The sequence below is a fragment of the Pristis pectinata genome, chromosome 18 (assembly GCF_009764475.1).
Source record: "Pristis pectinata isolate sPriPec2 chromosome 18, sPriPec2.1.pri, whole genome shotgun sequence".
NCBI lineage: Eukaryota > Metazoa > Chordata > Chondrichthyes > Rhinopristiformes > Pristidae > Pristis > Pristis pectinata.
The window spans coordinates 10,246,383-10,258,527 of record NC_067422.1 but is presented as its reverse complement, the minus strand read 5'-3'; the positions used below and the strand labels follow the sequence as shown (position 1 = coordinate 10,258,527).

The following is a 12,145-nucleotide window of genomic DNA, read 5'->3' as shown; positions in this document are numbered from 1 at the left end:
TAAACATATGTCTAGCCATGCCTGTGGTGAGAGGAAAAATAGGCTGCACAGTGGCGCACTGGGTTTGATCCAAACCTCCAGTGCTGTCTTTGTGGGGTTGACGTGCTCTATGTGAATACATGTCTCCACTGTGTGTTCCAGTTTCCTCCTACATCCCAGGTCCCAGAGATAGTAGATAGGTTGGTTGGCCACTGTAAATTGCCTCTAGGGTGAAGGTGAGTGGTAGAATCTGGGGTGGGGGATTGTGGTAGTTGATTGAAATATGGGGAGAATAAAATGGGATTAGTATAATGGGTGCTTGATAGTTGGCATGGTCTCAATGGGCCAAAGGGCTTGCTTCTGTGGTGTATGGCTCTGTGAACTTCTATGACTCAATATTGATTCCGAGAATTGCTATGTGCCCTGACAGAACATGAAGGGCTGTTCCACAAGATTACATTAGGCATTGTTGGAGCAATGCCTAAAACAGTGAGATTAGAGTGGTGAATTAAAGCAATAGGTGACTGAAAGTTCAGGGGAACCCTTGGCAACTGAATAGAATTGTTTTGCAAACCAGTGACCCAGTCTGTATTTCTCCAACATACAGGAGCACTGAATGCATTACACTAAAATGAAAGAAGTGCAAGTGATTGACTCTTCACTTGGAGGACTGTTGGGTCCCTGGATGGTGGGAAGGGAAGAGGTAGGTGTTGCGACACCCGTGGTTGCATGGGTAAAGTGCCATGGTTAGGATAGTGATTGGTGAAGTCTTGAAGCCCTTATCTGCAACTTAAAACATGTTTGTTTACTTACTTTCCAGTTCTGTCGAAGTGTTACTGACCTGATATATTAACTCTGTTTCTCTCCCCATGGATCTGCTATACCTGCTGAATGCTTTCAGCATTTTCTGCTTTTGTGTAGCATTATTTTAAATATTGCTCCTGTGAGGTGCTTTGAGATATTTTATTATATCAATGATGATATATAAATATGAGCTTCCACAGCCCTCCAGCGTAGAGAATTGCAAAGAATCATTACACTCTGAGGAAAGAAATTTCTACTTATTTCAGTCTTAAATGGCTAACTGTTTGTGTTTTAAATGACTCTGCCAGAGGAAACATCCTCCCTGTATCTATCCTTTCAAGCTCTCTAAGAACTTTGTATGTTTCAGTGTAGTCACCTCTCATTCTTCTAAACTCTAGAAAATAGAAGCCTAGCCTTTTAATTCCCTGGTGTCCATCTGGTGAATCTTTGTTGCACTCCCTCTTTAAGCAAGTAAAATCTTTTTTTAGATGAGGGCATCTAAAATTGTACACAGTACTCCAGGTGTAACACCAAGGCCCTACATAGTCTTAGGAAGACGTCTTTACTCTTGTATGCAAGTTCTTTTGCAACCATACTATTTTGGCTAGGATGCTTTAGGGATAAGTGCCAGGGCATTTACAAACCGTAGCAAGGATTTTGATAAAGGGTACGTGTGTAATGTGCCTAGGTTGAGATAACACAAGGATCATTAGGTCACAAGGAGAACCCAAGGAATCTGCAAAGTGGGCAAAATGTGGCAGCTGAATTATAATGTAAGGAAATATTAGGTTAACTGCTTTGGTAGGAGGAAATGAAAAGGATCCTATTATTTAGACGTAAGATCCTCTAGCTGCTGGAATTGGGAGCAAAACACAATGTGCTGGAGGAACTCAGGAGGTCAGGCAGCATCTATGGAGGGAAATAAACAGTCGACGTTTTGGGCTGAGACCCTTCATCAGGACTGGAAAGGAAGAGGGCAGAAGCCAGAACAAAAACTTCAGGGGAAAATAGTAAGATTAGGATTAGTATAGAGAGTGTGGATGGCAGTGTGTTCAGAGGGGGTGAGGTTGGAATAGGTAACGGAAGTGGTGAAGTTGAGACGTTACTGTCCCGTCGGATATTAGAGATGATGAGATCCAGAGTGGGCAGAAAGCCAGGATGAGGTGTCCAAAAGGATGAAGAGGGCTTAAGGAGGGAGAAGGGGTTATCAATAGGGGGGTGAGGAATCCTTGCCGAAGAAGTAGGCCCAGAGACGGAGATGACGGAAGAAAAGCATGGCATCATGGTGGGCATGGAACTCATTGAGGTGCAGGCGCATGGAGACAAAGGTAAGACCCCTGCTAAGGATAGAACGTTCAGTCTCAGAGAGGGGAAGATCAGAGGGGATAGTGAAGACATGACAGGGTTGGAGCTGGAGTCAGAGGAGAGTTAGAGGGGTCAGGGAAGGTGGGGTGGGAGGAAGATGGGGGCTCAGAGGAGTGAAGGGGGGGTCGAGGGGTAGGGGAAGGCTTGAGAGACCAGGGGTGGGTGGAGAGTAGTGGTGGAAGCAGAGCAGCAGTAGGACCCAGTGGCGGTGTGAGAGGTCTCCTATTATTTATTGATTGAGAGCAATCAATATGGATTGAGAGCATTAAATGCTGACAATTTGGAGTAATCTGAATTTTCTTGCTTCAATAACTAGGACTCTTGTGTCAACTTTCAGGTACATAGAAAAGCCATACGTATCCGAAATTTATATATCTGTCATATTTTTGTCATCTTACCATTTCTAATTTTTTAAGACTGATGTATAATCATAAAAAAGAGTGAAGGTAATCACTGGGAGATATTTTTATGACAGTAATGGATTGAAAAATAGGCAAATGCCTTGGGAAAAAATAGGTTGCAAGCTATTAATTTTATATTTTAGAGAAAAGAATGAGAAATAAAAGTTCCTTCTATTAAGCTAGCAATGTGAAACATTTACATTATGAAACAATGGTAGCAGGAGGTACATTTATATATAATGATGAAAGCATCTTGGTGTGAATCAAAGTCTTATTAATGAAGTGAAAAGAAAGAGATTTTAAGCAAGAGGGACGGTTAGTGACCTGCTGAGAGAAATGAAATCAGAAAATACTGGAAAAAAGTAACATACAAAGACATTGATTTACTAATTTTTAGGGGTCAAAATATTCCATTGATAAGCCGTGCATACATTGTTCAGTTAAGGGGTGTTAAAATTTGCCATCAATTCAATGATGTAAATGGCATGATTTAATATCTATTTTTAATATTGTACTTGAATAGGTTTTTTTAATGAAAAAGGAAATAAACCCACTACACCTGGACTTTTTGCTGCGATTCCCATTTAAGGCTGGAGCTACAAGTCCTGTTGATTTTCTTTCACATCAAGGATGGGGGGGAATCTTGGTATGTGTTTACATTCAAAATTGTGTTACTTTCTGATATAGTGAAAAATGTAATATATGTGTGTGTGTTTATAGTAATATCAGGACATTGGAGTTGATGCTTCTTTGGTGTGCTAAACAGGTGCTGTATTTAGTAGTAATACCCAGTTACCTGCTTGGGCTACTCCCAAAGCACTTTCCATTCCCACCATCCCTACCACCAAAAAAGACAAGGGCAGCAACTACATGAGAATACCGCCATCTGCAGCTTCCTGTCCCGGTTGCACTCAATCCCGACTTGGAAATGTATCAGCTTCATCATCACCGAGTCTAAATCCTTGGAACTCCTCACTCAGCAGCCTTCTGCAGTTTTTCAAGAGTTGGCTGACCACCATTTTCTCAAGGGCAGTTAGGGATGGGCAATAAGTGCTGGCCTTGCCAGTGATATCGAGATACTGAAAAATGAAAATAACATTAAAAAAGTGACCTACAAAAATCCCTGCCAATTTGGTAAGAAACCCAATTGAAAAATTCTTGGTGCAGTTTTCACCCTGAATTGCGCACAAACACTTTAATTGCACATTTCCCAAAACATCTACATCCAGAGCTCACAGCTGCCATGTCATTGCTGTAAAACCACTGGTAACTAAGTCAGATCACAGTACAGCAGCATAAAAGACTTTGGGGATTCAGAACCTAAGAGGGCTGTGAAGACTCGGTCACTAAGTATATTCAAGAAAGAGATCAATAGATTTTTAGATATTAAAGGGATCAAGACGTATGGGGTAACTACAGGAAAGAGATTCTGTAATAAAAGACAAGCCATGCTCATTGAATGCCAATAAGTGCGAATGTCTGAATAGTCTGTATCCGCTTTTATCAAGAAAGAGGAGGTGTTAGATGTCATGGACACATTAGGGGTGATAAATCTCCAGGTCTTGTTGAGATCTATACTAGGTATGCGTGGGAAGCAAGCGAGGAGACAGCTGGGCTCTGATGGAGATTTTTGCATCTTCAGTAGCCACAGGTGAGGTGCCAAAAGGCTAGGCAGCTAATATCCTTCCTTTATTTAAGAAGGACATCAGAGATAAGCCAGGTAACTACAGGATAGTGAGCATTACATCTGTGGAAGGAAAAATCCTAAGGGATAAAATTTATGTGTATTTGGAAAGGCAGAGGCTGATCAGGGTTATTAGCATGGCTTTGTGCAGGGAAATTCTGTCTCACTAATTTGATTGAGTTTTCTGAGCAGACAACTGTGAAGACTGATGAAGAGCAGGTGGTAGACATTGTCTGCATGTACTTTGGTAAGGCACTTGATAAAGTCTTGCATGGTAGACTGGTCCAGAAGGTTAAGGCACATGGGATCCGAGGTGAGCTGGTTAATTGGATCTAAAATTGGCTTGATGATAGGAGGCAGAACATAGTAGTGGAAGGATGTTTTTCTGATTGGAAGTCTGTGATCAGTGGTGTACCGCAGGGAGTGGTGCTGGGACGCTTGTTGTTTATCATATATATTAATAGCTTGGATGTGAATGTAGGAGGTATGATTAGTAAATTTGCAGATGACACAAAAATTGGTGGTGTGGATAACAAGGAAAGTTGTCTAAGGCTACAGCAGGATATAGATCAGATGGAAAGTTGGCAGAGCATTGGCAGATCAAATTTAATCCCAATTAGTGTGAGGTGATGCATTTTGAGAAGTCATAAAGCGGTGGGACCTATACAGTAAATAGTTGGGTGCTAAGGAATACTGGATAGAAGGACTTTGTTTTTTTTATTTATTGAAGGGATGTGGGCTTCACAGGCTAAGCCAGCATTTAATTGCTCACCTCTGTGGCTTAGAGGGCAACATTTAGGTGGTGGTGTTCCCATGCTATAGCTACCCATGCCCTTCTAGCTGATGGAGGTCTTGGAAGGCACTGTCTAAGGAGTCTTGGTGAGTTGCTTCGGTGCAACCTGTAGATGGTACAAATTTCTTCTATTATGTGTCGGTGGTGGAGTAAGTGAATGGTTGTGGAAGGGGTGCTTATCAAATGGGCTGCAAAGTCTTGTTTGGTGTTGACCTTCTTGAGTGTTGTTGAATCTGCACTCATTCAGGCAAATGAAGAGTATTCCATCACAGTCCTGACTGTAGCCTTATAGATGGTGGATAGGCTTTGGCGAGTTAGGAAGTGAATACTTGCCACAAGATTCCTAGACTCTGACTTGCTCTTGAAGCCACATTGTGTATGTGGCTTCTCCAGTTCTGTTTCTGGTCAATGGTAACCCCAAGGATATTGCAAGTGGGGGATTCAGTGATGGTAATACAATTGAATGTCAGGGGAAGATAGCTGGATTTTCTTTTGTTGGATATTGTCATTGCCTGGCACTTGGATGGCATGAATATTACTTGCCACCTGTCAACCCAGGCCTGGATTTGTCCAGGTCTTGCTGCACTTGGATGTGAGCTATCCCATTACTAAGAAGTTGTGAATGGTGCTGAACATTGTACATTGTACATCAGCCAATATCCCCACTTCTGATCTTATGATTGAAGAAAGGTCATTCATGAAGCAGCTGAAGATAGTTGAGCCTAGGAACTCCTGCAGAGATGTCCTGCGGCTGAGATGATTGACCTCCACCACAACCATCTTTGTACTAGGTAAGAGGGTTTTCTCCCTGATTCCCACTGACTCCAGTTTATCTGGGGCTCCCTGATGCCATACTCAATCAAGTGTTGCCTTGATGACAAGGACAATTATTCTCCCTTCACTTCTGGACTTTAGCTCTTTTGTCCATGTTTGGACAAAGGCTGTAATGAGGTCAGGAGCTGAATGAGTTTGGCGGAACCTAAATTGAGCTTCTGTGAGCAGGTTGTTGCTAAGCAAGTGCCAATCGGTAGCAGTGTCGATTATCCCTTCCATCACTTTGCTGATGATTGAGAGTAGACTCAACGGGTGGTAGTTGGCCGGGGTTGATTTATCCTGCTTCTTATGGACTGGACACATCTGGGCAATTTTCCACATTGTCAGGGAGATGCCAGTGTTGTAGCTGTACTACAACAGCTTGGCCAAGGGCATGGCAAGTTCTGGAGCACAAGTCCTCTGTACTACTGTATGTAATATTGTCAAAATGCCCTCGGATACAGCAAAGGCTTTGGGTCCATAGTTCCCTGAAAGTGGCAACATTTGGTAGATATGGTGGTGAAGAAGCCATTTGGCATGCTTTCTTTTACAGGTCAATACTAAAGTTAAGTTTAATAGAATACTAAAGTTGGGAAATTATGTTGCAACTTTACAAGACACTGGTTAGATCACACTTGGAGTATTGTTTGCAGTTCTGGTCAGCACCCTTGAGGAGGGATGTGGTTGTGCTGAAGAGAATGCAGAGGAGTTTGACCAGGATACAGCCTGGATTGGGGAATGTTAATTATGGGGAGGGATTGAATGGGCTAGGCTTGTTTTCCTTGGAACAAAGGAGGCTGAGGAATGACCTGATGGGGGCTATGTAAAATTGTAAGAGGCATGGATAGGGTAGTCAGAATTTTTTTCTCATGGTAGGGGTATCAAAAACAAGAGGGCATAGGTTTCAGGTGAGAGGAAGGTGCTTTAAAGGGATTTGAGGGGAAATTTGTTTACACAGTGAGTGGCTGATACCTGAACATGCTGCCAGAGGAGGTGGTGGAATCAGATACAATCCCTACGTTTAAGAGGCACTTAGACAGGCACTTGAATAGGAAAGACATGGAAGAGTATGGATGTAATGCAGGCAAATGGAATTAGTGTAAGTAAGCAAAATGGTCAGCATAAACGTGGTGTGCTGAAGGGCCAGTTTCCTTGCTGTACAACTCTCTGGCTGTAAGTCCAGATTTGGTCAGGTATAGATCTATCAGCACCCAGGTCTGGGCAGTGCAGCTGAGGGCAGCACAAAATGGGTCTTCCTTAAATAAGCTGGGCAATTTTCTAGTGCATTTTGTAAATAGCTTTTCATATGCAAGATGAAAAACAGAAAATTAAACATTTTATTCCAAAGAAAAATTAAAGAATACAAAATCACCAAAATAATGAACTGTAAAATCCCTCTATCTAGTTGTAGGGGTGATTCTGTTTGCTCATTTCCTTTATCATCTAGATTCTTCAGCCCTTAAGAGTGGTTTTGCAGATAACTTCACATTAAATAATTTTTTTCCATAATTAAAGGCTATTTTGGAATCAATTAGAAATGTAAAACTTATGGTAAACCTTGTCATCCCTGAGTTAAAAACAGATCACAGTCAGTTTTCATGGGCTACGGTTTTAGTGAGCTATCTTTATAGTGAGCATTTGATTCTTCTCCTTTCACCAAAATCCTGCTGATCCTCCCAGGAAAATCCAGATGATCAGTGAAGTGATTCCTCCTGTGCACTTGAAAAGGCAAATGGGCATTTGAAGGATAGAAGTGTATGAAGAGTCAGTTCACTCATGCTTAGAGGTCATGGTGAAGACCAAGGTGGATATTTGAGTTTATATTGGAGGAAGAGTAAATCAATACCAAACAGTCTCCCCTCATCTCAAAGGTCCCCACCACTGTTTAGTATATTTCACTCGGCTTCAAATGGCAATCCCAAGGAGAGTTAACAAAAGGGGGAGTTAATAGGAAAATAGTTTAGAACCTGAGCCATGTCCTCTTCTCATAATTTTCAGCTGGTGGGCTAGGAAATGGTAGTGATTGGTAGTTTCATGACAGAGGTGAAATAAAATTATGGAAGGAAGCTGCCTGATTTCTTCCATGTTTGCATGTGTCATGCATATGTGCTTTAGTTGGATGTTTCTTCATTTATATAACTCTACAAGTTGTACTTTGAAGGTCTTGGCAGAAATGGAACAGTTTAAGAATCTGGACAGTGACATAGAAGGTTCAGCCAATCGCTGGAAAAAAATTGTGGAGTCAGAGGCTCCGGAGAAGGAAAAATTGCCACAAGAATGGAAAAATAAAGGGGCAATGGAGAAACTGTGCATGATGCGGTGTATGAGGCCTGACCGAATGACATACGCTGTTAGGTAATGTGAAATAGTCTGAGAATGTATAATTGTATAACTCAGAAAATAAATAATCATGCTAGTGGAGAAAGTCCAGAGGAAGATTTTGGAAATGTTATTTGTCCAAGATTTCGGAAATGTTATTTACTATGCTCTCGGTTATTACTCACATCAGAATAGAAAACATTTCCAGGAGCTGGAAAGAGCTTAAAGGTCATGCCTCACTTACATGCTGAATGCTTATCTGATGAGCAAAATGTCTCATTTTTCTAAAGTCCAGTAAGGGTAAATTCAGGAGACTGAAAATTGTAGGTGACAGGCCTGTGCCAGTAAAATCCAGTAACACTTTCCTTCAGGCTACTTGAAGTGGTGTGTAGAGCCTTGACCAATTCATCTAAGAGAGCTCGCAGGTCTTCATCACCAATATTTTCAATTTTGTTTTGCAAAATGTCTATGTAAAATTTTTTAATGCAAAAAAGTGAAAATTAGTTTTTTTAAATGCTGTTAACATTTTAAAATTATTTTAGGATTGTTTCAGTGAATGCAGTCTACTCAATTTCCATGATATACTTCAACCTGTGTAATGACATTCATTTTCAACTTTCAAGGTGGTTTGTGGTTGGTATACAAACAAAGACTACAGGGATGTCTTCCATGTTAACCTTGAATTGGACACAGCTTCATTAGCGTGGTGTACTTCTACGCACAAATGGTTTGCAATTTTAACAATTTGAAGCTGTCAAGTAAAAAGTTACCAATGTGGTGAATTCCAATGATTGACATTTGCCACAAACCTAATGGGTAATTGACTTTAGTCTGTGGAAAATTAGACCAGGAAACCATACTTCCTTCACACCTAGTCAGCACCTTAGTCACCTTCACAATTGCGCTATATAAATCTTTAAAAATAAAGTGAAGAATTGAAGCAAAATAGATCCTAATGTGATCAGTTTCATTCCACTTCCATTGGAAGTGGGTAGTGGAATCACATTAGGATCTATTTTGCTTCAATTCTTCACTTTATTTTTAAAGATTTATATAGCGCAATTGTGAAGGTGACTAAGGTGCTGACTAGGTGTGAAGGAAGTATGGTTTCCTGGTCTTCAATTTTCTTCAATGTTAGAATAAATCAAGATAAGAACATTGAAGTAGCAGTAGATCATTCAACACCATCACATTGACCCATAATCCAATTAGATGATGGATGACTGGAACCTCATTTAAACTTCCCTTTGCTTAGTTTCCTTTGATAATCTCACCCAACAAAAATCCATCGATTTCCATCTTAAAAATTTCAGTTGTCTCAATTTCAAGAGCTTAATCATATCTTAGCTGTTATTTAAAATTTTATAGTGGCTACGTGGAGGAAAAGTTTGGAGCTAAATACGTGGAGGGTCGGAGTATGGAATTTGCAAAATCATATGAAGAAAGTAGTCCTTCCACTCCGATATTCTTTATTCTTTCACCAGGAGTTGATCCACTAAAGGAGGTAGAGGCACTAGGTAGGTGGTCTAAATAGGGCAATAATTCAAGTGTTTGTGGAAAGATGCAATATTCAGTTTGGATGCTAATTTAGTACTTACACACTGTATCAATATCTCAAGTCACTTTCAATTCTTAGGCCTCATTTAACTTCTGCCATTTTGGTTGAGATATCATTAGAAGTGGTGCAAATTCAGTTACCAACTTAGCCTTTCAGCATGTTGAACAAATGCCTTGCCACAATGGGGAAATACTTATTATCAGTGTTTCATAGTGTCATAGAGTTGTACAGTATGGAAACAGGCCAATTGGCCCAACTCAACCATGCCGACCAAGATATCTATTGGAGTGAGCCCTGTTTGCTTGCATTTGGCCCATATCCCTCTAAACCCTTTCTACCCATGTACCTGTCTGAATATCTTTTAAATATTGTGCTTTCTGTATACCCCCCACGCTCTGTGTGGAGAAAGTTTCCCCTCAGTTCCCTTCTAAATCTTTCCCCTTTTACCTTAAGTCTATATCCTCTAGTTTTAGGCTCCTGTACCCCAGAATCCACTGTGTCTATACGCCTCATGATTTTACGTACCTTTATAAGGTCACCCCTCAGCCTTCTATGCTTCAGTGGAAAGACTCCCAACCTATCCAGCCTCTCCTCATAACTCAAGCCCTCCAGCCCCGGTAACTTCCTCGTGAATGAGATAAGAGATGATCTCGAGATTTACAAGATTCTGACAAAGCCATGCGCGAAAGCTGCCAAGGGACTCTCTACTCTATCTATACCTTATGTACTCAACAGTTCATAGCCTTCTGAGGTAGAGACTGTAAGACCTTATAAAGCTACCTAAAATCATGAGGGACATCGATAATTTGCTAAGATATCTTCCTTATTAAAATTTAATTCTAAATTGTAATACTTAACTATCATGATGCTATATGCATACTGTACAATTGCTGTAGTATAATCTGTTACTTTTCACTTTACAAAGGCAAGAAGTTGGGCTTTACCATTGACAATGGCAAATTTCATAATGTATCATTGGGGCAAGGTCAAGAGATAGTGGCAGAGCAAGCTTTGGATGTGGCAGCTGTAAATGGACACTGGGTTATTCTGCAGGTATTGACATATTTAAAAAGTTTAAATGTTATATCTTAATGTAAAATAATTACCACTAGAGACCACTGACCAATAGATGATTTTATCTTAATATGGACCCAGAAGCAGCTGGAATGCAGGCCATTTTTGGCTGAGTTTCGATGCCATCTGTTCACCTCCCTATCCATATTCCACTGCCTATTCTAGCCACATCCCCCACTGCTCCTAGGATCTCTCCGTGGGCCAGCTTAGTTTCTCAGCATTTTGATGTTCTGAAGGCCACAAGTGGTGAACTCCATGCCTTATTGTGTTCCTTGCTTTCTGGTTTTATGAGAATTATTTCAGTGGTCTAATTCTGTGGTACCCATTATTGCCAATGTATTGGAAAATATTTTTATGTCAGTGTTACTTGCCCAAGTAGTACTGAATGAATTTATAATGATATATATACATAATGTATTTTTGAATTGTTCCTTATATATTTAATTTCTACATTGATAAGATAAAATTTCTTTATTAGTCACATGTACATTGAAACACACAGTCAAATGAATCTTTTGCGTAGAATGTTCTGGGGCAGCCCTCAAGTGTTGCCATGCTTCCGGCGCCAACATAGCATGCCCACAACTTCCTAACCCGTACGTCTTTTGGAATGTGGGAGGAAACCAGAGCACCCTGAGGAAACCCAAGCAGACATGGGGAGAAGGAATTACAGACAGCAGTGGGAATTGAACCCGGGTCCCTGGTGCTGTAATAGCGTTACACTAACCACTACACTACCGTGCCTGCCCTCTTTTCTACATTGTTTTATATATATATATTTCTACATTGTTATGTATAATTTCTTGTATATTTGTAAAAATCTCTTGTAGAACATTCATCTAGTAGCTAAATGGCTGAGTACACTGGATAAGAAAGTGGAACGATATAGTACAGGCAGTCACGCAGATTATCGTGTTTTTATGACTGCTGAGCCAGCTGCAAGTCCTGAGGCACATAATATTCCCCAGGGATTACTGGAAAATTCCATTAAAATCACTAATGAACCCCCCACTGGCATGTATGCCAACCTGCATAAAGCTTTGGATTTGTTTAATCAGGTATAAACAAAAATAGAAATATCTTTGCGTTTAACTGTGATTGAAAATTATTGTGTAGTTTTTTTCAATGCAAGTATTAATTTTCCTTTGCTCTTCTCCTGTCATCTAAGATATGTCAATATTTGAAAACTTAATACTGGGATATAAATAAAATATCAGTAAAAATGGTAATGTACAAACACTACAATGCATTTGAAATAACTGCTTAAACATCTCAGATTTATTATAAATTTAGCCTTTTTCTTAAAAATGTTAATATTGTTCAAATTACATTATTTCATTATTTTTACTTATTCA

At 40.3% G+C, this 12,145-nt stretch overlaps 1 protein-coding gene across 1 annotated transcript in view; it reads left to right on the top strand.

The window, feature by feature from the left end:
- Positions 1–12,145, top strand: part of LOC127580014 (dynein axonemal heavy chain 17-like) — a 251,034-nt gene that overhangs the window by 225,961 nt on the left and 12,928 nt on the right. The window contains 5 exon segments of the mRNA XM_052033141.1: positions 3,073–3,195; positions 8,001–8,194; positions 9,527–9,675; positions 10,642–10,769; positions 11,621–11,848. Of these exon segments, the coding sequence (XP_051889101.1) occupies positions 3,073–3,195; positions 8,001–8,194; positions 9,527–9,675; positions 10,642–10,769; positions 11,621–11,848 (822 nt within the window).